The sequence below is a fragment of the Vombatus ursinus genome, unplaced genomic scaffold (assembly GCF_900497805.2).
Source record: "Vombatus ursinus unplaced genomic scaffold, bare-nosed wombat genome assembly UNPS02015358.1, whole genome shotgun sequence".
NCBI classification, from domain to species: Eukaryota; Metazoa; Chordata; class Mammalia; order Diprotodontia; family Vombatidae; genus Vombatus; species Vombatus ursinus.
The window spans coordinates 1,114,745-1,142,306 of record NW_020955136.1 but is presented as its reverse complement, the minus strand read 5'-3'; the positions used below and the strand labels follow the sequence as shown (position 1 = coordinate 1,142,306).

The 27,562-nt window shown below is 40.5% G+C and overlaps 1 protein-coding gene across 5 annotated transcripts in view; it reads left to right on the top strand.

Annotated features, from left to right (window-relative positions):
* The first annotated feature begins 7,397 nt into the window (after positions 1 to 7,397).
* The window catches only part of AFF2 (AF4/FMR2 family member 2), a 512,420-nt gene continuing 492,255 nt past the window's right edge, over positions 7,398 to 27,562 (top strand). For all 5 annotated transcript variants that reach the window (XM_027847190.1, XM_027847189.1, XM_027847188.1 and 2 more), the window contains exon 1: positions 7,398 to 7,564. In XM_027847190.1, coding sequence (XP_027702991.1) covers positions 7,518 to 7,564 — 47 coding nt within the window. In that variant the 5' untranslated portion in view covers positions 7,398 to 7,517. The remainder of the gene's footprint in view (positions 7,565 to 27,562) is intronic.

The following is a 27,562-nucleotide window of genomic DNA, read 5'->3' as shown; positions in this document are numbered from 1 at the left end:
TTGGGGTTTATTTCTGATGATGACTGGTGGATTCTTTCAATTTTCACTTTACCCTCTGGTTCTAAGAGTTCTGGACAGTTTTCTTTCATTATTTCTTGAACTATGGTGTCTATTGTTTTTTAGTTGTGGTTTTTAGTTCCGTGATTCATTAATTATCTCCCTTTGATTTTTTTTCCAAGTCAGTTGTTCTGATAAGAAATAACTTGCATTTTCTTCTGTGATTTTTCAGTCTTTTGACTTTGTTTTAATATTTCTTGTTGCCTCATGGCTTCTACTGGTTGTATTCCAATTTTCAAGGAGAATTTTGCTTAGATATGTTTTTCTGTTCAAGCTTTTTTTTCTTCTACTTGTGCTAAGCCATTAATTCTCTTTCCAAGGATTTCTTCTATAGCTATCGTTTTAATCATTTTTTTACTCAAATGCTTTTATTTTATTATAAAATCTTTTTTTTTTAAATTCATTTCATTTATTCCAGGAATTCTAGTTGAACTTGTACCCAAGCTTTTCTTTTCTTTGAGGTTTTTCTTATAGATGTTTTGAACTCATTGTCTTCTTCTGGGTTTGTGTCTTGGGCATCACTATTACCACAATAGTTCTTTATGGTGAGAATTTTTTTGTTTATCCAGTCTTCTAACCTTACTTCCTGAATTATTACTTTGTATTAGGGCCAGGCTCTGAGCCCAAGTAGAGAAAATGTCTGGGCCTTGCTTGGTCCTGTTTTGTATTTTCTGGGTTTCTCCTGCTGCTTTCTCTGTTAAGGTAGACTGTGTGACACCTTCATGTCCATGCTCTATCCCTATTGCCTACAATCTTCTATCTTTCTACACTGACCTGGACTAGAACAGTTACTCACTGTGACTTTTTCCTTAGGTATCCTAATCTTGACTTGGTCTGCTGCTCTTTCCAGATTTTTTTGGAGTCATTGTGAGGGAGGACTGGTTGGTACTGCTTCCTCCTTCTCCATCATCTTTGCTTGTTTCCAGCCTGTGTGATTTAAAAATGATTGTTCTTTTCTTTTCTATGAATTGAGACCTAATATCTCTGTGCTGCTATTTTCCTCTTAAAAGTAAGGACCAACTGGTCCTTAGTGAGAGATTTCTTAGATGGTTATCAATATGAGGAGATAAGGAGGAAAGGAAGGCTGAGACCCTTCTTAAGCTGTAAGGTTGGCATGAGAGTGCTAAGTCTAAGGTGCCTTGAAACTGAGGAGAGGCTCTGAGATTCTTCTGAAAAAAAAAAAAAAAGATGACAACTGCTACATGATTCCCCAACCAGGAGTAACAATGATGTTATCCCTAACAAATGGATGAAGGGTCTTTGTGGTTCTTATCAAGACCTCTCCAATTTGATGATGATGATGACGATGATAAACACTGACATTTAATTAGCACTTTAAAGTCTGCAAAATATGTTAAGTTCATTATGTCATTTAAGCCTCATAATAACCCTGTGAGGCAGGTACTACAGGCATTATTATTCCCATTTTATAGATGAACAGAATGATTCTCATGGAAGTAAAATGCCCATGGTCATACAGCTAATATCAGAAGCAGGGTTTCAATTCAGGTCTTACGGACTCCTAATTCCACCATTCTATTCACTACATCTTGCTGACTTTCTAGAAGTAGTTACTTTGCCTTCCAAAAGAGATCCACTTTCCGCCTTTAACTAAAGGGCTACAGATAGTGGAGTATTGAAGGAAGCCACTTTTTTACTTGTTAAGAGACAGAACCCTATGACATGGAGGAAAGAGCAAATTTGGAGTCAGATCTTCAGCATCCAGATGCAAATCCTGAGTCTGGCACTCAGCAGCTTTTTGATCTTGGATAAGTCATTTACCTTTCCAGCCTCAGTTTCCTGTTCTGTAAAATGAGAGAAATAGGACTATATTAACTCTAAGGTTCCTGCCAGTTCTAAATCCTATGAATGTAAGTAATGAATGTGGTCAAAGAGAAGGAACCAAGATTCTGTGACTAAAAACAGAATCTCTCCTTCCTTTTTTCTGCTTTGCTTATTAGTACCTGCTTTACTTCTCCTACTGCCAACTCTTGACCTGCTATTCTCTCACCTTCACCCTTACATCAGAGGTCTTCCCTTTCCAGTGAACACTATGTGATGCTACTCAGTGCCTCCTCTTAGGGGGAAGTACTAGCTGGGGGAGGGGCAATGAGACAAAGAGCTACAATAGCAGATTTATAGCTGGAATACTCAGTTTTCCTTGCCAGACAAAACACTGGGTGAAGAGAAGTAAAACCTGTTAGGCCTTTGGTGGCAAAAGTAAACTTACAGGTATTCTCTTATGTTGGAATTCTATCTTATACCCATCCCACTCTCCCTTGTATCAGTTTGCATGTTAACATGTCATACCTTGTGAGGAGAATGTGTGCCCCTTGAGGGCAGGGAGCATGTTTCTTTATTTTTCTTGTTATGTTCACTTTGGGCATGGTACTTGACACATAGATACTTGATAAAGGTTGGTTGTGAAGTTGGGGACTCAGAGGTTATTCGTCAGCTTCTGTTATGGAAAGATATGTCAGAGGTCATCTAGTCCAATGCTATCATTCTTCAGATGAGGAAACTGAGGCCCAAACAGTTATGTGACTGTGTGGTAATGTTACATATCTAATAAGTGGGAAAAAACCTGTGTTGTAATGCAGGTTATCTGACTTCTTTTTCCATTGTACTACTGAGAGGCTTTGCTCAGATAATACTGAGCCATGATGAGAATGTACTTTCTTGTCTTCCCTAGCGTCACTTTCACTCTTGATCTCTTCCAGGTCATTCCCTAGGCCCACTTATCTCTTTTCTCAGTCCCCCAGGCACTTTGCTTTCAAGTAATATCAAATGAGATGGTATACGAGAAATGCTGTGCTAAGTGTTAAGTACCATATAAATGCTATTATTTTTGTTGTTGTGGGTAGTAGTAGTAGTAGTAGTAGTAAAGTGGTACCTCTTGGTGGTTCTCCTGAGCTCTGTTCTCACATACCCAACTAACTTTTGGACATCTAGAAATGGATGTCACCTAGGTACACTATCACAACCTTGACAAACTCATTATCTTTCTCCCCATCTTCCCATCTTTCCAACTTTCCTGTTGTGTAGCGCAATGCCATTTCCCCATCCATCCAGTCCTGAACCTTGTTGTCATCTTTGACCCCTTGCTAGGACCCCCACCCCAAATATCCAATGTGTTGTCAAATCTGATTGTTTCTAGTCTTTCAACATATCTCCACTCACAAGTTCACTTCTTTAGCACAGGCCCTCATCACCTCTCACCCAGACTATTTCAGTAGCTTTCTGGTTGGTCTCCTTGCCTCAAGTCTCTCCCCACTTCAATCTATCCTCTACTCAGCTGCCGAAGTGATTCCCCTAAAGTATAATCTAACCATGTCACACATTCTCTCAATGAGTTCCAGTGGTTACTTATGATCTCAGCAAGCAAATATAAACTTCTCTGTTGACCATTTAAAGCTCTTTATGAGCTTCCCCCTTCCTACCTTTTTTTTTTCTTTTAGGTAATTGGTGTTAAGTGACTTGCCCAGGGTCACACAGCTAGTAAGTGTCAAGTGTTTGGTCTGAGGCGGGATTTGAACTCAGGTCCTCCTGACTTCAGGGCTGGTGCTCTATCCACTGCACCACCTAGCTGGCCCTCCCCCTTCTTACTTTTCTAACCTTCTCACACTTTATTCCCTTCTATATACGATACAATTCAGTAGGATATATTGGCCTCCCGGCTGGGGACTGGTTTTGATCATTTTTTCTATCCCCAGCGCCTGGTACTTAGTAAGTACTTAATAAGTGCTTGTTGACTAAGACTGTCTGATTGGTATTTTCTGTTTCTGTTCCTTCTTCCTACCAATAAAAAGGAAAGTGCAAAGGTGATAGAGACATAAGGATCCTACAGGAGCTCTAATTATGGACTGGTGCTTTTTTTTCCCTCACCTCACATTATTTTTCTATTTTGTCTTAATAGCTACATTCTCTTAAAGCAAGAAAGCTAGAGAAAACATATCCAGAATCACCCTTCGAAATGATTGTATACGTTAGGATTTTCTTCTGGTAATAAGTACTGGCTCACCCTACAAGTTCTTATTCTCCACTATTATTAAGCACCTCCAACTAGCCAGTATTGTGCTTTTTGAACAGATGTGCTCCATTCCTTAAAAGCTTGTATTTAGAACTGATGAACATCAGCATGGGCTCCTAGGAAGAGGAGACCTGAGCCCTGGTTCAGGCTCCACCACTATAAGTAAGCTCAAGCAAATCTCTTAACCTCCCTGGCCTCAGTTGCCTTATCTGTAAAAAAGAGGGGTTGGTCTAGATGTCCTCCTAGGTCCTTTTCATCACTATGTGTATAATCCTGTCATCTCTAAAAGAAAACAAAAAATCACCTGTACTTCAGTTAAAAAAAAGAGTAATACTTGTATGGTTGAGGAAATTAAAGGAGATAAGAGTAGAAGAGTAAAATACATTATTTTAAAGTAGTGACCAGGATGATGAGGGAAATCATAACCATGCCACAAGGGAGATAAATTGGCAGAATTGGGAATATTTAGCCTTTAGGAGAGAAAACTTTTAGGGAGGACACAAGAACTATCTTCAAGTATTTGACATTGTGTGATAGTAGAAAAGTGGCCAGATTTGTTCTAGGTGGCATGGAATGCTGGGCCTGGTGTTAATCAAAAAATCATTTATATAAGTGCCTACTTATATGCCAGGTACTGTGGGAAGCACTGGAAGATCTGAGTTCAAATTTTGCCTCAGATACATCCTATCTATGTGACCCTGGACAAATTTAGCCTCCGTCTGCCTCAGTTTGCTCAACTGTAAAATGGGAATAACCATTGTACCTACCCCCCGGGGATACTGGGAGGATCAAATAAGATGATATTTGTAAACTACCTGGAAGATAGTAGGTGGTTAATAAATGCATGTTTCCTTCTTTCCTTTTTGCTTTAGAGAGCAGAACTAGGAGTAATAGGAAGTTAGAGAGCAACAGATGTCTGCTCAGTGTGAAGAGAAAACGAACAATTCCATCTCTCCAAAAGTGGAGCAGGCTGATTCAGGAGTTAGTGAGTGTGCTATCACTGGACAGCTTCAGGAGTGGTTGGATGATCACCCTAATGGGATGTGCACCAGATCAGGTACAGATTGGACTCAGTAGCCTGGAATGTCCCTTTGAAATCTGAGCTTCTGTGATTATATGGAATCTCTCATTGTTATTTTAAAACTTTATTGGTATCTGTCAGTGCATAAAAATATTATCTCCAAGGGGTGGATCCAGCAGCACAATGAAGGCAGGAGATAGGCCTCATTCTCCATTTCTTAGCAGTATGGTCCAGAGGAAATAGCTGAGGATTCAGAGGCAAAAGGCTCTGGTTAGAGGCCTCTGTCTGACATGCCCTCTTTGGACTTCCTTGTTTCAGCCTCCTGCTCTTATCTGATATTCCCAGGTTCTATTCTACTTGGACCTGCCTCTTTTTTGAAGTATAAGATTGGTGATTCTTAGGGTGATTTCCCTCTTTGTGCATTTGCCTAGTGGGAAGAAGGGAAGGAAGCCATTTGAACCTGGAAGGGAGGGTGAGGTGGTGTGGAACATACTGTCAGTTATATGGTTAAAAAAAAAAATCCTAAACACAGCTGAACGGAGGCTAAAGCAGGTCTGTTTGATGCCAGCCTGGAGTCCATTTTACAGAGGAAGGCAGTGAGTTTGAGAGCTTTTGCCTAAGGCACCTGGTAACTTATGGGTGGCACCTGCATCCCAAACTTCGGGATTCCATTTCCCAGTCCACTGCTTTCCAGGAGTCAGAGGAAGTACTGCTTGCCAGTTCTTTGTCTACGTGCTGGGCATCCTTAGGCTTGGGGCAGGAGAGTCACTCTGCTAGCTCCTTCTTATCTCCAGGATCAAATATAAACTTCTCAGTTTGGCCTTTCTCATCTGTCTACCTCAATCTACCTTGCCAGCCTTATTACACATCTTACCTTCATGCCAGCTGGTCCCTCACTTTTCTTCCCACACACCCATTCATTTCCTGTCTGTCTGCCTCTCCCCTGGCTGTCCCCTCTTGTTCACAAGGTGCTCTGTCCTCCTCTCAGGCCCCTAGAACCCCGAGTTTTCTTCAAACCTCTGCTCTAGAGCCATTTTCTTGTGTAATCTCTTCCCCACTACCTGTCTCCCTTCTCTAAACTGAAGTCTCTTCGAGGGCCAGGACTGTTTTTTATGCTTGTGTTTGTATCTCCAATAAGCTCTGAACATTGCCAGGCACCCAAGCGCTAAAGAAATGCTTCTTAATCGATAGATCACCTTGTGCACGGAGCGGCGCGTGCAGGCCGCCAAGCTCTCCTTGAACTTTGTGCGGGCCGCCGGGGGGGCTTGTGCTTCCTCGGTCCCCTCTTTCCCCAGGAACAAGTCCCCAGGCTTTTGGAAGTCAGCCCCTACTCTTCCCTGCAGCCTGGAGAATTGTCATTGCTGCTATCAGTGACAGTTTACGTCCTTTTCCCCTGTTCTTCCCATCAGAATAGCCCTGGCCTTGGGGGGACTGGGGAACGATTTGGGGGGAGAGATGATTGCTTACTGAGAGCCAGGTGACTGCTGGGGTTCAGCAGACCCTGTGCCCTATTCCCCGTCGTACCTCTTTCTCCCCCCCCCCAACAGCTGATTTTGACAGAGGTGGAGCCAGAGGCCCTGTCGGGACCCGGTAGGGGTTGGGGGCCCCTGGGCAGATCTAGGAGATGATAATGTGTGGGCTGCATATCGCAGCTTCTGGCTGATCAGGCTCCCCCTCCTCCATTCCCCCGTTTGTGTGTGTCTGTATCTGTGTGTGTCTGTGTGTATCTGTGTGTGTGTGTGTGTGTGTGTGTATGTGTATGTATGTATGTGTGTGTGTATGTGTGTGTGTGTATGAGTGTGTGTGTGTGTGCGCGCGCGCGCGCGCGTGTGTCTGCGTGAGTGTGTGTATGTGATGCTGCCGCCGCCACCACCGCCGCCGGTGCTGCTGCCGCTCCTGCCTCTTTCTCGCAGGCAGTCAGCCGGCCGGCTGAGCTTGCGGCTGAGGCGGCAACAGCCGCAGCAGCGGCAGCGGCGGCAGCAGCAGCACTAGCAGCAGCCTGAGCTGGACGTAGCATTGTGGCGCTGGGAGTGAGAGCTCGAGGCAGGCAGCGAGAGAGGGCAAGAGCCGGAGCGGGAGCCCGAGCAGAGCGGCGCGGCGCGGCTCAGCGCAGCCCCGGGCGCCTCGCGCCACCTCGCCCTCAGCCTCGCGCCACTGGCCACTGCCACGGCCGGTGGCCACTGCACTCCACTCCACTCCGCTCCGCTCCGGAGGCTGGGCGAGGGGGCAGCCTGGCAGGCGGACGGACACTTCCTCAGACTGCGGGCAGCACGCTGGCCAGGCGAGTCACCTTAGGCAATTACTGCCGCTCGCCTAGGCTGGCCGCTCACTTAGAGCCGGGGCAAGGAGCCGGCTGCCGAGCCGGCGGCAGCTGCCAGCAATTCTGGAGAGGCTCCCCAGCCCACCGCTATGGATCTATTCGACTTTTTCAGAGACTGGGACTTGGAACAGCAGTGGTAGGTTTGGGGTCTTGTGGTTTGGGGGTTTTGTTTTCCTCTCTTCTTTTTGCCTAATCCTTTCCCTCTTTTCGGGGCTTCTTTGTTAAGGGGGTGAAGAGATGGGGAGGTTGAGTGAGGGGGAAGCCCCCAAGTGTTTCCTACTTGCTTTAAGCCACCTTAGATTGGGGGAGGATAGGGAGAGGAGGATTACGGGGGCAGATTTCATGTTTTGTTTTGTTTTGGTTTTTTGTTTTCTCAAGTTAAGAGAGTTGTATTAGAAAAAGCAATTTTATGATGCTTAGGGGTGTTGAGCCATCTCTCCTCCCCCCCTCCCCCTTTTCGGGTTTTGTTCCTCACCGGCTCTGCGTGCCTTCAGCTGGCAGAGACACCTAGTGCTTCTTCCTTCAATAGAAGGCTTAACTTTAAGGGTGCTTATATATCTTGGTAGGTTTCTTTTTAAAGGGATTTAAAAGAAGCAGGCATGTACCTCCCTCCCTGCTCCCCCTCCTCTCATATATGAGCAAACAGCCCTGGACAGTCAGACAATCAGAGACAGACAGACACAGACACACAGACACACACACCCAGACACACATCCTTTCCACTTTGCTTCCCATAAGTTCTCTTTACTACTGTAGTAAACGAAGTGACTTCTTGTACAAACTATATTTGCTAATTTGGAGCACTATGTTGTACTGATTAAGGGGCAAATGTGATTTAACTTAGCCCTGAAGTGAGGTAGTCTAATATAAGTATACAAATAATTAGTGACTTGACACTGTCCTCTCTTCCCCCTCCCCCAAACATCCTCAGGTCTTTGCATTGTGCAGATAGCTCAGATGGGAAGGTTTGTGCATATTCTGGAAAATATTGTATATGAGTTGCCTAAGGGTTGGGCAGAGGTCAGGAGGGAGCAGGGAAATTGATATATATGGCACAGCAACTCCATTTATTTATTTTTCTATTTATTTGTGCTTCCTCTCTAGGAGAAATGTTACCATTTTTTATCTGCCCCAGCAATTTAAGCTATCATATCATTTATCTTTTTCATTCTAGTAAATTAGATATTTGGGGTAATTTAGAATTCTAAGGTTGATTACTGGCTTTTCCCTTGAATTGGAATCGTTAATGGCCCAACCTGAAATGAGGGTAAAAGATCTTTTTAATGTAAGAATGCTGTCATATCTTGGCCCTAAAGGCTGTGTGTTTTTACAGTCACCTTGCTACTCTAATGTTTTTACTCAATTTTTGGAGAAAAGGTCATATACTTAGGCAGTAGTTATATTTTACTGATCCACACTGCTTCAATTGCAAATCTAAGATAACCAGAATTTAAATACCTGTCATCTTTTATTTTCCAGCCCTGCCATGTAAATCCTTGAAAACACCAATTACACAGTATCAATATTCATCTGGAAGGCATTTTTGATCTCATGCAGGGTTTTATCAGCTACACATAAAACATTAGACTACAATGTTTAATAGTCATGCTGTTGTTATTTAACAGTAATAATCACAATAAAATCACTCCTCAATTAAATATTATGCTTCTGCACAGTATCTGTACTCAGCTGCACTAATTCATTTTGCAGGCAGCTGATAAGTACTGTCTTGCTATTTGCATACAATTTGCCTAATATACGGTGTGGGTAACATCATCAATTTAATAGACACTGTTACAACTGAAGATGTGGGTGTAGTTCAAAAATGTTAAACAGCCAGCAGGTATGGGATTTTTTTTTAGGATGTCTAACACAATATTTGAATTTTACTTCTATCTCAGACTCTCTCAGTTCACTTAATCCAAAAGGGAAATTCACATTGCTCTGATTTCTTTTATGCAGTGGATGAAAATTCTTGTTCTCTTGTTTGGGGGTTCTCTTTCCTTAGAGGAAAATGCAACACCCTTGTTTCTCAGGAGTTCCAACTAATCCTTGTTTTAGGCCCATGTGTCTTAAGAAGCATATATGCCTCTAGCCCCTCCTTGTGTGTGACCTGCCCAATCACTTAGTGTAGTATGTATATTTAGATAAGCATGTATCTTGCCTTCACTCATTGTGTTGAGCACACACTCTCTTGGTCTCTCTGCTGTTTACTTTTTTTTTGCTCTACACACTAGTATGCTTGCTTGTGTGCTTGTCTTTATAAACATCTGGTATGCAGTTGTGCAGTTGTGTAAGACACCCCCACCAAGAAAATGAGCACAGATATGACCCTGGTAAATGCAATGAAAGCTTATTATTCAGGTGACTGGAAATATGTGTGATTAGTGTTAGAGGGCCAGAAAAGGAATTCTGACCCTGGAAAACAGCCTTGACATCAAATCACATCCAAAGTCTCTAGGCAGCCCAGAATTTGCCTGTTATGTTTATTCCCACTCAGTGGCGGCTAGCCGCATGCGTGACCCTCGCCCATGGTACTATCAACCTTAGAAAGCTTATTTTCCTCTAGACCAGTTCTTTAGCTTCACTGATGGAACTTACCACTCTGCCAAGAACTGCCATGAAAGGCCTACACCTTTATTTCAGGAGCTTGTGCTTCTCTTTAGCTGTATACAAAAAGTGTGCCCCATATATGTTCAGAGTCCTATGTGTGAATAAATATGGAAAATGAGGTGAAAATGACACCCAGGGGATTCCCCCCACCCACATTGTGCTTTAGAATTCCCAATCCTGGCTTTTAAAAACTGCAGAAATCCTTTCATGGAGCTAGCTAGCCCTGGGCTGGATTAAAGGGCCAAACCTCAAGTTCTGTAAGATTTCTGCATGAATAAGTAACATTTACCTGAGTTAGATTTTTCAGTATAAACCAGTCTGTGAAGGAATGAGAAAAGAGGTGCCTGGGACCCCGTGGTCTTTAAAAAAATAGAGCCGATTTTTTTTTCTTTGAAATCATTCTGTAGGTTTGTCAGTGGTCACCAAGGTAATGGCATTTTGAAGTACCCAGCCCCTGTGGCTGGATTTGGACCTCTCTCTGGGAAGTGGTGATACCTTTAATCACCTACTAGAGGAAAAAAGCTCAGAAAAGCAACTCAAATATGAAGCCATTCAGGGCCATGGGTGGTAAAGAACTGCCCTGCTATTTTGTCCCAGCTTGAGGTTTTTCTTGCGGGGGAGGGGAGTAGCAGGGGCAGGGAGTGTTTCTCCTTTATTTTTTGAAACGGCAGCATAAAAAGGGTCCATTTTGGGGGGAAAATGTTATCCTATCCTTACTGGACAAACCTAACTCTTCTAAAAGAAAACCTCTAGGCATAGTGCAAATTGTAGCTAAGTAATCTTGTCAGTAGAAGCCTTACCTCTCTCGAAGAGACCCAAATCAATTGTTTTTACTTTTTATATGAAGTCTCCCAAGTAGCCTAATTAGAGCCAAGCCAGTAAACTGGCACTTGGATTGGAAGAGCCTTAAACTCACTACCCTGTTATATAAATAGAAAGTTCAAAGGTCTGTGTGTGGTTGTCAAAGCTGAGAAGAGGCCGTGTGCTGGCCAGTTTTCTCTTCTGTCTGCCCGCCAGAGAGCAGCGCACCCCTTCACCATGTTCCTGGAGCCTGGAGCTAGTGACCCTGCTCTCCACACAAAGGTGGACTGTTCCAGCTTCAGCCTGAGCTTTCCCCGCACACTGCAGCAGCACACGAGCTCCTTCTGGCTGCCTTCTTTGCGCAGAGGTCTTCAGAGGCCTTATTAACTACAATTCTTCTTAATATTAGAACAAGGCTGTTTAGGAGAGAAAGATGTGTGAGATGGAGAAATGATATCCCTTGCAAACCTGGATATTTTCTGGTGCTTAGGCAGGAAAAGGGGCGGGGGGAGAGAGAGACAGAGAGACAGACAGACAGAGAGATACGCAGAGAGACAGAGAGACAGAGACAGCTGGTTCTTACTAATATCCTTAGCTTTGGATGATTTCTCTCCCCAACCCACGCACCTTCCCTGTCTGTATATATTTGTCATCTATTCAGAGGAAGAATAATTATATTTAATTTACTATACATTCTCAAGTGTTTGCCAATTATGTTAGCCATTTTTTAAAAAAGCATTTGTTAGAGTTTGGGGTAGATGGGTAGGAGGGATGGACCAGTGCCTGATCAGGTAGCAGAGAAGGTCCCCTGCTCCCCCTAGGGAAAAAAAGCAATCAGTGTCTGTAGATTTTGAAAGCACATCAATTGGACAGGGAAGAAAAGTATCCCTGTGTGAGAAATCAGTTTAATGATACATGAATTGTTTTGTTAATGATGCAGTCAAGCCTTTAACAACTTAAAAATATACAAATCAAGTTGGAAAATGACTATCTCAGTAATAAATCAATCATTACACAGATAAGACCCATATCATTTAAGTATTTTGTGGATGGAAGAAAATCGCATTGTTTTGAAACATGCTGCTTTTTGTGGACTCAAAATGGTTTTAATGGAATGAATTCTTGTTTCATGCCTTTTATTCCCTGGGACAATTTTTTCCATGTGAAATTTAAAGATATCTAAAATAATTTGAATTGTTCACATTTGTCTAAAAATCTCAATAACTAAAAAAATGGTCCTCCCTGGAACAATAGAGAGGCCCTGGCCTTTGTGGCCTTCAGATAGCAGGAGACCATGCCCTTGATTAACAGACTTAGCTTGTGTCTCCAGGATGCCAGACCACCCAGTCAGGTCATTGGATTCGGTGACCAAAGTCAGTCAGGCTGCTTGATTAGTGGCATGAAGACAAAGCAGTGGGGTGCATTGAATAACTTTTTTTTTTAACTTTTTAACTTCTTGTTTTGGTGTTGTGGAGACCGAGCTAAAGAGGTTTAAAATATCTGCCCATTGATAGCTGAAATCCAGTGTATTGCAGACAGCATCACTCCTCCTTGCTCTGTACAGCCTGGAGAGATCTGCCCTTTTAAGTACAATCTCTTGGAGATGGGAAAAGGAAGAAATCAGAGTCAAAGCAAGTTACCAGACTGCTTCAGGAAGCCTGGGAAAGTAGAAAGAGGACTGGTCCTGGTTCTTCCACTGACTGGTTGGACGACCACAGATTAGCCATTTGCTCTCTCTTGGCTCCAGTTTCCTTACGTGTAAAATGAAGGAGTTAGACTAGCTGATCTCCACCTTCCCCCAAACCCCCTCCACTTCTCACTCTGTCTTAATTTCTTTCTACTTCCATGATTGTTACCAAAAGAACTGCCAGAAATATGACAATTGCAAATAATACCACCTCTAAAATTGAGACCTTTTAGGGACTCACAAAATGCATTTCCAGTTTCATTTTATACTCTTAATAAATTATGCCTGAGAAATCAGTTGCTTATTGCCCCATGCGGGCTGGAACATATCATTTTTATGTAAGTAGGCCCCACTGAAATATGGTAAAACTGTTGTGTGCATAGGTAAACATAATAATTGTGTATTACAGGGGATTTGACAGACCAAAATGTATTTTAAAATAATATATTGGTTATACCATGCTACAGAATCACAATACTTTTATATTTTAAGAGTCTTTTGATGGAAGTTGATGAATGAAAAAGCATCTGAGGAGAAACTCAGTTGAAATCTTGGACAACTATTCTTCCAAATATAGATTCCCAAATTTTGAAAATGTTTTCTTTATTTAAATAAGAATATGACTAGTGAGTAATTTTGTGAGTCAAGCTGAAGCAGTTGGGGTTTTACAGGGGAATGTTTTACAGATTTTTAAAGCCACAATACTGACCTTAGGGAACAGTATCTTGTATAACCCTCAGTCCCTTGCTCAGTGTTTGAGAAATATGCCAATGTACTGATAATAAAGCTCTACTCAGTTCATTGGCTATGGAGAATCAACATGGCATAGTGGAGAGAGTGCTGGACTTGTTGTCCTAAAAACCTAGGTTCACATCCATCCTCTGACACTCATAGCTTTGTGAATATGGGCAAGTCGTTTTACCTCTCTTGAGCCCCATAGATGAAATCGTCTATTTAAAGTTGGATGGGATCAGAAAGATCATCTACTCCAACCCTCTGATCTTGCAAATGAGGAAATGGAGACTGAACAGTGGTTAATTCACTTTTCCAAAGTCATAGAGCTAGTAAATGGTAGACTGAAGCCTAGGACCTCTCAACCCTGAATCCATGGCTTTTTATGCTATAGCAAATCTCTAAAATGGGAATAATAATGCCTCCCAGGATTGTTGTGAGATTGTGTATATAAAGCACTTTGTAAATCCTAACGCACTATATAAATGATCACCTATTATTATCATCCCAGGTAAACCCATGTGCCATATAAATATGGGTGCCTAATAACTCCCACTCCTCTATGCTGCTCCTCTACGGGTTGTATAATATACTCATTGTTTGAGTACTCATTCACCAATTGGGCCAAGAGGCCAACTTGACCTCTTTCCCAGAAAAGAATGCTGGCATAAGAGGGCAATTAAAAGGGAAGGAAATCAGGGGCTCCAAAGAGGGAGAGCTACTATTTGAATCCTATTTCTGGGAACTTTAAAGGATATGTGGAAAAGAAAGATGGAAGAAAAAAAACCATTTTTTCCATAATAATAGTTCACATTTACATGGTGCCTTAAGGTTAGCAAAGCCCTTTATACGTGTTATTTAATTTGATCCTCACCACTTCCCTTTTCGGTAGGTGCTGTTAGTATCTTTATTTGGTAGATGAAAGTGAGGTTCCAGTGAAGTGGCTTGTCCAGACTCCATAGTTAGTGCCTGAGATAGGATTCAAATCCACATCTTCCTAATTCCCAATCCAGGGCTCTGTTTGCTCTGCCAGGACACTTGGGTAAGAAAGAGTCGTCTGTATTTGTAAACTTAGTGTGTCAGTAGGCTAGAAGGCAGATAGAGAGCAAGGCTGTTCCAAAGGCAAAAGAAGGTCAGCCCATTTTCCTATCTTCTGCTTGCCTTGAGTTTTCAGCCATCCCCTTTGTTTTTTGTCATGAAAAGTTGTTTGCGTTTTGTTTTGTTTGACCTAACTATAGCAGATTCATACCATAAATTATTCTAACTGTTAAACCAAGGTCCAATGCTAGGTTGCTCTTCTGTCAAACTTTTGTGCTTTCACTTAAATGGAATTTTATCTGCATATTCAACGCCTGTTAAAGTTTACATGGTGGAGAGGGTAGGTGATGCTCAGAATTGTTGAATTTACTTTAAAGTAAATCTCATCTATGACCTTAGTGGTGAACATCTCCTGACCTACTGAGCTGAGAAAAATGATCTGGGAGTTTCAGTTGAATGATGAACTCTAAGCTGAGTTGACGATAGCCCTTCCTGTGAAATCTGATTTTGATTAGGGGTAGCCCAGTATATGGAATGGCATCTCTTAGGGATAGTGCATGTGTTTTACTTCATATGAAAACCTCAAACAACTAATGATTTAAAATAAACTCTGGTTTGAGTTTTCAGTAGTCCCTGTGCAGTGGGAGAAATGTGTGATGGTGCCCAAAGATTTTTTTTCTGTGTGTTTTGTAAGGGTTTAAGATTACCCAGTTACAAATGGGAAAATAGGTTAAGGAAACATATATTTTGTTTTTGCTAGACATTAAACATCCCTCATTTGCTCCATTTATTTTTTTAAGTCTCTGCTATGAGCAAAAGGAAGCAACTTCCAACATGCTACTTCATGTTATGTAGAATCATTTGTTTTTTGTTATCAAAATAATAGTCCTCTGTGTTCCATCTAGTTAACTCAACAGATTTCTCTTGAGTGTTCACTGCATGCATTTGAGAAAGCAGTCTACTAGAGATGCTGAGGGAGATGCCCTCTGCACTGAAAAACAGATACCGATACTGGTCTTCTTGTTGGCCTTTCCTAAATCATGTATTTGGAGTCAGATTTTATGGTTTTCCAGGCAAAATATCTCCTGGGAATAGCAATGAGATGGATTATTTTTATGTCAATAGAAATAAAATCAGAAAAAATACTTTTTAACTCACCATGAATTGATGTTGAAATTATAGTTTCTACCTTAACAATTACTGGGAGAAGAGTGGTTTTATGAATGTGTATTATATGGTCTCCAGATGGCTGATTTTTTCCAAGTTTCGTCAAAATAGTCAGTTGACCTGGGGAAATTCTGTCAATTGATCAAGTGTTTTGTTTTCATGATATCAGATAGAAAAATTGACTGTTTTTCACTGATTAAATGGATTATTTTTCATGCTGTGTAGATTGAGCTATTGTGACTAAATTGAATGGCTGTATAGGACCATAGATTTAGAGCTGGAGGGGACCTGTGAGATCTGTTGGGACAGCTGACCTGCACAACATATGGCCTGCGGGCAACTTGCAGCCCACCAAAGGATGTGTAAAATGTAGAGGATGTAAAAGAAAGGAAAGATGTAACGGGTGCTTTGTCCATGTCCCGCTTAACCTGCCTTCCACTAGTCACTATAGTGCCTGTCATGTAACTTGGCGGGTAGGTTGCCACTGTGCATTTTCTCCTCTTTGTCACATGACCCACAGTCAGTCTGTCTCTAGTCTGAGAGGAACAAGAGTCATATCTTTTCGCTTTGTTTTCGGCAAAATTGGCATTGAACAGGGACAAAGTGAGTATAGCAAAGTAATTTTTTTTAACATTAATGTGATCTCATGATAAACCAAAACTTAAGTAATAAGTGTAATGAATTGATATTAATTGAAATTTCCCTTTTTAAAAATATGGTTTATTCGCAAAATAGTTTAATCATTAATTATACCTTTACTTAGAAAGTGAGCTGCTAAAAACCTATCTGCGGCCTGAAGAAGTTTAGCCTAGTTTAATTTTGGCCCCTACCTACTGCCAAGTTGTGCAGGTATGGTTTTACAGGTAAGGGAATCTGGGACCGGAGAGTGTAAGTGATCCCAGAGTTACACAGGTAGCAAGTGATAGAGTTAGGATTTGAACTCAGGTCCTCAGACTTTAAATCTAGTTCTCTCCTGCAGCACTATACTCCCCCAGGCACCACAGAATCAGTGGAACATACTTCACTGATAATCAGCTCATCTATTAATAAGTCTTTTATTGAACCCTGTAGCAGGGTGCGTGGTGTGACTTTTTATTGAATCACATAAACAGCAATTCAATTAGACACGCAGGGAAAATTTTAGAGCTGAAAGGTGCCATCGAGATCATCGGCCTAGCCCCTTCACTTCACAGTCAGGGCTTCGGCCTCTTTTATTAAACCTCTGCTGTAGTCACAGCACTGGGAGGGATACAAAAGAGGTAGGAGAAATGTGCCCAGACCTCAAGAAGCTTACAATCTAGTTTGGGAGATTGGAATAGTACATGACAAGCTAGGAATGAAAGATAAAAGCAATGAGAAGTCAGAGAAGTATGAGATGGGTGTAGGCTGCAGCTGTGGAAAAAAATATGGCCAATGATAGGGAAACAATTTTGAGCAAAGTCAATATAATACAAAGTCAAGTGGAAAGTTGGCAATTGGGCCTGTCTGGAGGGCCAACAGGATCATTTGAGATGAACAAAAATCTACTCTGGGGCCTAACTTATCTGATTTGGCCGCCTACAGAGCTCAGAGTCGTACAGATGATTGCCAAGTTCACTTTTTTCCTCTGTAGGTATTGTAGACTTGACTATATTGGCCACCATCTTGGGGGGAATAGTCACATGATACTTGCTAAATATGTTCGTGGTCTCAATGATATATACATATATATACACATATATGTATATATATTGTTATATTTGTGTGTATACTGTATATGCAAATATTTTCAACAGGCATCACTTTCCTTTCAGAGAAATTGTAAATGAAAGTTTGTTTTTCCTGAAACAATTGAAACACATGTTTGCAAATTGGCAACATTTGCTGGCAAAATAGACTTTTTCAACAGAAACATACATTTGGGCTGTTGAGATGCTCTCAAATAAAATGCTCCCTTTTTGGAGCACAGTTTTTGAATGGCAAAGTTTCCCAATGCTGATGCGTCTTTTTCATTCCTTCACTTATAATTCATCTTTTTTTTAACCTTGACATTAAGAGAACATAATTTGGTGATTTGACTCTGCCACATTCAGTGTATAACTGTATGTTACAATGTATTTACCATGTGTTAAAATCAGAATATGATCATCAGAGACAAATAGGACACAGAGATCTGAATTGGTCATTAAGGTGATCAGTATCCTCAGTCATTTGCATTTTAATCCTCTTCTTAGTTCTTTTGTCTCTGAATAATTTTAAGGAACAAACTAATTCAGTTCAACATATTTGGCATCTCCACTTCAGTATTGAATAACTGGCCCTTCAGTCTGAGATGAACTCAGTCAATGTTTGGTGTGGAGAGGATGATCTTGGTTTGTGAACTTGGACTTTGATATTATGAGTAAATACAATAAATTCAGTGAGTTACCAAGAGCCATTGGTGTTTCTGTAGTAGGTCAGGACTATTCCTGCTTGATTCTTTGCTAGATACCTTGTAAATGAATGGGAATTGAGTTTAAACTCAAGCCAAATATGAGTCTTGAATGACAGTGGAGTTTGTTCCTCAGTGTGATCATGATATGTGTGGCTTGGAGTTTTGATATGGAATATCCTCGGCCATCCTAGGCATTTTGATACTAGAAAGAGATTGTCTACCCGGGGGGCCATAGCGTGTAGAGGAAAAGAGAAAGATGTGGCCAGTCACCTGGCTGTTTAGTCTATATGATGCTGAATATGTAGACTAGAAATTCAGATAAATGGCCCTTTTTTCATCTTTTTTTTTCAGGTAGAGATGTCTTAGAGTCATGTAGACAGAGCTTTTTTATAGACCTGAAATAGTTGTGATTTCATGTGGGGTGAAAATGCTCCTTCAAATTTGTAAATAATAAATAATCGTTGTCAGTGTCTTGACTGAAAAGAGATCAGAGGGTCAAGGATAAGGTCTAGGGCAAGGGTGGGGAACCTGTGACCTTGAGGCCACATGTGACCTTTCGGGTCCTTGGGGACAGCCTTTTGATTGAGTCCAAGTTTTACAGAAAAATCCTTTTATTAAAGGGATTTGTTCTGTGAGGCCACATGTGGCCTCAAGGCCTCGAGTTCCCCACCCCTGGTCTAAGAAAAGAGAGAAAATAATATGTACAGGTATTCACCTTATGTAATATATGTATTTCATAAATTGTATGTATGTTGATGTTTTTATAAATTTAGTTGTTCTTTAAATGTCTTAGGTTATTTGCTTTTTTAGTGAATTATTTTGTAATGCATATAGTCCAAAATCTCTCCTTCAAACCTAATTTATCTTTTTCCTTCTGATTATTTTGTACTTCAAGTTTTCTCAAAACAAAGAATGCCAGAAATTAGGATTCTTTGTCTTGCAATCTATGACATCCTGAGAGCACTTTAGGGGCTCTTTATTTCCATGCCTTTTAGAACCTACCACAAGGCTTTACTTAAGTAAATTGAATGCTCAACAAATATTTCAATTGAATCAAATTTTTCCAAAAAGACAATTTTGTTTGATCTTGTACCTAGTTGCATATCAAGGTTCTGGGGTGTTACTGGAACTGAAAGCTGAGTCTTTCAACATTTTCTGAGTGTGTTTCTCCCTAACTTTATGACATTGTTTCTTTTGAGCCAGATGCTTTTGTTTTGAACAGTCTGTTGCTTTTGGTGGCTAACCTAAGGCTTGGGTTTTCCTAACATATATTTTTAGACAGAACATATTTTCTATTTATATCTCTGGAGGATTTAAATTGCTTTGTGTCATAGTGAGGATCTGCAGGGAAAAAAAACTTCGTTATTATACATTGAATTTAAGATTTCAACATTTTATGTTATTTATGTTATTTATGAGAAAATTCTGCCATCAAGTGTTGATATCTGGAGAACAACTGACACTGTGCTTTTGTTGTGTGAACAAATTTGAAGAGTTGAAGAGCATGAAAAAAAAACCCAATATTTTAAAAAAGTTTTAAAAAAAATTCTTGGTTGAAAAAATAAACATGATGAGAGATGTGTAAAGCATACTAAAAGAAAGAGAGCAGTTCAAGAGCAGGAGGCCTCTTACTAAAGTTTATTAAAATAACCAGACTGACACATGAGCATGTAGCTTGGAGAAATCAAAAAATGGACTGACCAATATGAATGTCCAGAAATTATGGATGTTTTTGAAACCCCAAAGCCACCGTGAGCCTATGTTCACATGTGTTGACCAACTGGTTTTGGAGTTCCATAAAAACCTACTTATTTAAACTTCTGTGGTGTGATGGTAGCCAAGTAGCAGATGACCCAAGTTCTCACCAAAAACTACCACTGAGTGGATAACAATTTATATATTCCTAAGAAATAGCAGTGAAATACCAATGAGGCAAGCTACACACTTCCAGATTGCCCAGACATATGTGAGCAAAGGGTTCTCAGTTGTGATTCCAGAGCCAAGAATAGAGAAGAGAAGAACATCTTCCAAAATGTCAGAAAAGTTAAAGTGAATACTAAGTGGAGATGAGGAGAAATGATAATGGTAGAGCCAGCATTGCCTCAGTCAATTAATGTAGAAAGATACTGGTCAATGATTATAACCAACAGCTATGCAGAGTAGAATCCTAATGGAATCTGTCTATTACAGTTACATAAAGTGGAGCATTTGATTTATTTTATAGTTTTCCAAAGCTCCATTTTAACTCTGTGCAAATAATGCATTAGTCACACTGGATAAAATGACATATTAAATAAAGTTGTGATTTTTTTCTTTCTCATAATGTCATTTTGTAAAGAATTAAATCAGTTTTAGTAGTTGATTCATACAGTAAGAGGTGGTTGGTTGAATGAAATCTTTCCATCTCTTGCTTCCTAGCGCATTAGAAGAGACAGTATCATAAAGTCCCTCATTTTCTCCTAGTCTGTTTTATTCCCCTTAGTGTTTCTGGAGTGCATAAAGAGGAGCTTCTTGTTTTCATATTTGTCTGTTTGTGGACTGTGTCATGTTGCATCTCCTGTGAGGTGGAAGTCTTTCTTAGGATGTCACTGTCTACTCTGACCTATCACATGCACGAAAATGAGAATACTTCATTTTCAATTTATTAAAGTAATCACTGTACTATGTTGGGAAGTAGTGTGGTACAGTAGACATTGTACTAAATTTGGAGTCAGAAGATTCTGATGCTGCCACACACTGCTTCCCAGACTACTCTTGCTTCCAGTCTAGTCCTCACAGTCATCATCTGGGAAGATGGCACTTATAGAGAAGGGGCCAGCCATCCCCACCAACTGCCAGCTATCTTCCATATACAAAGAAGGCATGCCAGCCTATCCAAGGCAGCAAGGCACCCTGAGGGAAAGACTGGAGGCAGCATGTGCCACACAAATCAAACCATTACCATTACCTTTATTGCCATCTCCCTCAGACTCTCATGGAGACAGTCCAGAACCCTGAAACTAAGAGCCTTGGAAAAATAATGTTTTTACCCCAGTGCCTACAGGTGTCACCCCAGGAAGCAATTCCTGTGGTGATGCAGCCTGGCAACCACTCCTGCCAATGGTATAGACACAGCTACTGAAAAGCCAGAAAATAAAGTTCTTACCCCCGCCCCAATCCTTGGTATTGTCAAATGATTTAACATCAGAAACTAGTATGCTTTTATCAGTGAAATTACATTAAATAAGAGGTACAACCATCTACTTTGCAGGTCTAGACTATGGAACCTTTCCATTTTGACTTCCTTCTGAAACTTTTCGTAAGAGTTGTCTCCTGTATTAGAATGTGATCTGCTTGAGAGTAGGAATTGTCTTTTCTATTTGTATCCCCAGTCCTTTGCACATCATGTGTGCTTAATTAATACTTCATTTATTCATTTATATATATAAAAGGAGAGGATTGAAGTTACTTCTTAGATCCTCTGATCACTTATTAAGTTTTTAAGTATATTTTATATATTTTTAAATATACTATTTTTAAGCATAACAGCAAAATAATTGAATAGTCATATATAGCCTAAGTTTAAATTTGGACGTGCTGAACAGAATTTTGCTAAGGGTGTTCCCCCTCCAAGACCACCATCTCTTTGCCAATTCAACATACATTTTAAAAATTCGTATTATGTTCTTCTTGTGTTAGGCACTTACAAAGATAGAAAACACCTCTAGAAATTACCGTTTGCATATCTCCATGGTGGAGGTGTGCTCTTTCCTTGTCCCCTAAGTATTACAGATTCTGTTTGGTTATTAGTTAGATTTATATGAATAGTATAATATTGAGACATAGCTTGGCATAGTGGATAGAGAGAGAATTGGCTTTGAAGTCATGGAGAACTGAATTCGAGTGCCAAGTCTTTCCCCTGAGCCATACTTGTCTTGTAATCATAGGAAAGTCACTTACCTTCTCAATGCCCTAGGCTGCTTTCTAAGACTGCAGACTATGATTTTCATTGTGTCAGTGGATCTGCAGTTGTCCAAGTGCATCAGAGGAGAGAATTCCCTATACAAATGAAATCACAGGTTGGGACTTCTCTCCTCCCACTAGACAAAAGAGAACAAGGTCACAGATACATTTACAAGTGGCGAAAATTGCAGAACTTGTAGATCAACCTTATTTCTTCTATTTAGTTCATTGTTTTAATGGATAATGGAAAAGCTTGTGTTGTTCAACTGAGAAATTCTTTGGAATCCATAGTTTCAGTTACATTCCAAATTTGGCTTATTGTTGGTGGATGGCTGGTAATGTATGATTTCATACATTTAAGGAAAAAAACCATGATTACAAAATGGTCACAAGCCCTATGGAATATCAAAAACTCTTTAAAAATGAGGCAAATGATAAAGTATGGTCTTTATTTTATTAAATTTCCTTAAATTGCACATTATAAAAAATCAAGGAAAAAGTCATACATTTTGTAAAATTTATGAGTTTTTTTTTGGAGGGGGGAGGGTTTCCAAAGTTTGACAGCCCCTATTGCATCTGGCCTGGCACATTCCTATTTTTAATGAGAACCTTATGAGGGTGCTGAAGGCTTAGCTGTCTTAGGCAAGGCTTTTCCCTAGGGGGATTGTAAAGGATACACTAGGCAGTAACGTCATTGCTAATGGAATTTCTCCAAAATGTTTCAAGGCAAGCTGCCTCCACCCAACTAAAGGGTAGAAGCTGGGAAGAGGTACCATGTTTAGGTCCTCATGGAGTTGTAAACTTCCAGTTTTCTACTTATTAGCGCTAGAAAATGAGAACACTCATGGGACTAATCTGCAGAGAGAGCTTCATGGATTCATGTATTAATGTAACAGAAGAGATTTTTTAGTGAAAAAACCACCAGTTTGTAAAAAGCAACCACTGAAGGTGGATAATTGAGATGGAAAATAACAAAAAGCTGAATTCTCAAATGAAGGATTTTGATTCCTTCCTTCATTTTCTACTGTACACTTTCCAAACTCCTTTGCTGTAGAGTTTGCCCTAGATCTCACTGAGGAATTTGTGCTTGAAGATGTAAGGAGAATATGATAATACTATAAATAGGTGTTTGTATGCACAAATAGTGAAGGCTGTCCATCTTGGAAAGTACCTTAATCTTTTTCCCCCTTCTCTATAAAAAGATGAATGTTCCAAAGAAGTCTTCCTTCCAATGGCATTTTGATAGGGAATTGGTACTGCTACCTCAAAAGAAGTTTGATTCTGCTCTCTTGGGGAAATTCTTCCTACCTTTCTTGGTGTGTGTCTCAATTCACTTCAATTTAACAAGTATTTATTAAGTGCCTACGATGTGCAGCTTGGGCACCCAGGTGGCCCAGTGGATAGAATGCTGGCCCAGGAGTCAGGAAGACTCTTCTTGAGTTCAAATCCGGCCTCAGATACTTCCTAGCTGTGTGACCTTGGGCAAGTCACTTCGCCCTGTTTGCCTCAGTTTCCTCATCTGTATAATGAGCTGGAGAAGGAAATGGCAAACCCCTCCAGTATCTCTACCAAGAATACCCCAAATGGGATCACGAAAAGTGGACACAACTAAACAATAACAACAACATTGTGCAGTACTCTGCGTTAGGGTCTGGAGATACAAAGACAAAAATGAAACATCTCTTGGCCCTCATCCATTGAGTTTAAATTCTCAACCTTTCAGTTCAGCAGTAACTGGGTTTTTGTATCATCCTCTCTTTTCTTTTTGATTCCTCACAAGCACTCCACCAGCTATTTAGTTGCTTCCCTGTGCGGACATCTTCATGTAGTGGGGAAAACTTCCGGGGAATGATATACATCAACCTTTGTCCTTTTGTTGACTTCTCTTCAGCACATTTGCTTTTTTTCCCCCTAAATTAGTGATTTAGGAAAGTACTTCAGCCATTTTCAATGGGGACACTAAATCATTCTGAGTATTCATTTAATTGATTGCTCCTAAGACGTATACTCTGACATTTTATGAAAGATACATGTGAATGACAGGAGAACATTCTCACCAATGGCTGTGTGACAGTGTGGTGTAGTGGAAAGACCAGAAGCCCTGGGCTAAAATCCCTTCTCTGCATCTCAGTTTCCTCTTCCCTAAAGTGAGAGGGTTGGACTAGATGGCCTTTGAGGTGCTTTCCAGCTCCAGACCTGGGATCTTCTCTTTGTTCTTAGTTAAAGTGTCAAAGATTTGTTGTCGTTGCATTTTTTTTAACCTTTTATGGAGGTAGCTCAGCAAAGGCAAAGGGGGATTGGACTTAGAACCTCTGTCCAAATCATGTCTCTGCAACTTCCTAGCTGTGTGATTTCAGTCAAATTCCTTCCTGTCTCTGGGCCTGAGTTTTTGTTTCGTTTTCTTTTGTTTTCCCATGGTAAGGGAAGGTTTTGAATGAAATGCTCTCTAGGGTCTCATCTAGACCGCGCTCTTACGATCCTATAAAGGTAAATGACAAATTGCTTTGTTTCTTCTCTGATGTAGAAAAAGTTCTTCAAGGGTCATATTATTTAACATCTTGCAAGTTGTTTCCCTGTGTTCCAAAATCTGGTTCCCCAATTTTTGTAGTTCATGTGGATTTTATGGCATATTAATTTTAAAAACTCAAGGGAACAGTATGTGTTTAAATTGTTGAATTAATAGAACCTTAATTTTCAGCTAAATTTAAGAAACCTGCAAATACTAGCTGCTTTGCATTGGCATATAATGATAGATTTGTTTGTATTTCACAAAAATGTATTTAAGCATGGGCTTCCACATTTTCATAAATAGATAATGGATGATAAAACCTTTAGAACTTGCATTACTGGTACTCTTCCCTCTAGATCAGAAATTAGCAGAATTAAAGCTCTCAATGAGTCACTTTTTTCAGGGTGATTACATCTCATTAAAAATTGAAATGTAAAATCAGTAAAACCTGTAAAAACATAAAAATAAATAATCATTTTTTCCAAACTCGATTGGAACTCCTTTTAGTGATGTGAAGACAATATGATAATCGCATGTTTTACTTATTTATTTCCTTTGTGCCCAGTAATTCTTGGTCCTTAAGTGCAGTGAGACATGCAGGAGCAGAAGAACTTTTCCCCATCCCTCTCATGCCTCTCATGGGTCCTTTCCTGGAACTTCAACTGTCCTATGAAATAATTACTCTGCACAATCTTGAGACCTACCCAGTTCTGGATCCTCATACTTCCTGGTACCATTCTGAGGGTATTGTAGCAAGTAGTTGCCTCCTGGAGGAAGACCCAGAAAACAAACATGGACATGTATCCAGATGTAGGATACACTGGCCCTCAGGATGGAGAGATGGTAATGGTTAAGGGCTGGGATTAGGACCAGGCCTTATGACTTGGAATAGAGAGTGACTCTGTCACCAAACCACATTGCCCCTCCATTAATTGATATAGGCAGGAGTGAGGCAGAACAGAAAAAAGACCCTCAAAAAACATAAAACAAGAAAGTCCAAATGAAGAAATCAAAATAAGGAGAAGAGAGATTTCGGTGAGACCTACAAATGTACAAGTGGAAAGCTGAGGGAGGTCCCAAAGCTCTACATTTCATTAGGGATGTAGATTAAAGAAGGAGGATGGAAACATAAAGCCCTTGAGTGAGAGAATAGAATTCAGAAAAGCCTTGCTGGAGATATAAATGAAGAAGATGAAGTCAATGAATACTGTTTGGAAAAGGGTGCCACAAATGAATGCTTCTTGGGTAAGAAGTTGGATTGTGGGTGGGCAGCTTGGGTGGTAGATGCTGAAGTCACAATATTATCTGGATCTTGAGAGGGAAGGATGAAGAGGGAGAGAACAGTAATTGAGAGAAAAAAATAGAATGGCCAGGGACGTCCACTCATATTGAGAGAGAGGTGAGGAAAGGGGCAGGTATTTGCCCCTCCTCTGTGTAGGCCTTTTCCACATTTCCAGATGAGCCCAATCTTACAGGATCACTGAGTTGTAAGGAAACCCAGGGGCCATGTAGTCCAACTTAGGCTTGAATAGCAATCCCTTCTATACTCCCCCCAAAAAATGGTCACCCGACTTTTGTTTGAAGACTTCTAATGAAGGCATCTCCCTCTCCTATTACACTTTAAGACAGCTTTAATTATTGTGAAGTGTTTCCTGCCACCTCCCTCCACCCAAATCTTCTTCTCTGCAATTTCTACCTACTCTTCTTAGACCTGCCCTCAGGGGACCAAGCAGAGCCAAGTGTGATCCCTCCTCCATGTTACAGGAAGTCAGGCAGTCAGCTAGAGTTTAGTAAGCACCTGCTATGTGGCAGGCACTGGGTTAAATGCTACAGGTACAAAGAAAGGTAAAAAACTACAGTGCCTGTTCTTAAAGAGCTCAGTCTAATGGGTAAATCATAATAGCACCACTAATACAGAGTTTTAAGGTTTACAAACACTATATCATATTATCCTCACAACAACCCTGGGAGGTAAGTGCTTCTATTATTTCCATTTTACAGATGAGGAAACTGAGCCAGACAGAAGTTAAGTGACTTCTCCTGGTTTATACAGACCTCAGATCTTTCTGACTCTAGGTTCAGTACTCTCTATACTGTCACCTAGCTTTCTTTCACATATTTGAAGACAGGTATCATATATTCCCTATATCTTCTCTCAACTTCCCCAAATCCTCCTATTAACCTTCATCTAGCATAAACTTGTAAATTTAGGATCTTATGAATAATCCTGCTTTCATTCCTTTGGATACTCTCTAGTTTATCCGTGTCCTTCCTAAAATGTATCTAGAACTGAACACAGGACTCCACATGTGATCTGATCAGGGAGTACTACAATGAGTAGTCAACCAACAGGCCTCAAACCCGTCAGTGAGTCAGTGAGTTAGGGAGTGTCTGCCCCAAGCATGTGAAGATTTCCTCTGCTGGAATGGGCAGATAAGAACAGTTCATTCCAACCACTAAGAAGACAGCTGAAGCAGGAGCTGTGGAGATCATCTACTTCCCCAGGCCGTAGCTAGCCATCTTGACTTTGGTCTTGCCACTGGACTTCGATGACTCTGGAAGAAAGAGTGAGGCTGATGACTTTATGCAACTCTGTTTCCCTTAAATGCAATTCATGCACAAGTTAAGACGTCACCCGGGGATATCATTGGTCCTCTTTGAAAATGAAGGACAAACAACAACCGCAACTACAGTGGGGCGTTCTATACGTGATACTTCTCTTAATCTCCCCTAAAACTGCATTGGCTTTCTTGGCTGCAATATCTCACTTAGCTCAGAGTGAGTTTTTAAGACACTAAAAAAATCCCTAATTTTTTTTTTTCAGATAAATTAGTATCTAGCCATGCCTCATGTACTTTTTAAAATCTAGGACTAAGACTTCACCTTAAAGTTGATTTTCTTAGATTTGACCCCATGTTTTAGCTAGTCATAACCTTTTTGAATATTGAATTTCATCTTGTATGTTGGCTAACCCTCCCAAATTTGCGTCATCTCCAAATTTGATTAGCCTGACATCTCTGCTTTTATCCTTGTCATTGAGGAAAAAAAGTTAAACAGCACAGGGACAAACATATCCTATATCCCTGGGGACTTCCCTAGAGACCTCCTTCTGAGTTATAACCATCCTGAATTTTGGAAAATAAGATTTTATGTGTGCCTTTCCATACCTTAATCCAGCATACCAAATCAGAGCACAGAATGTGTATGTGCATTTGTTCTCTGATAGCCAAAC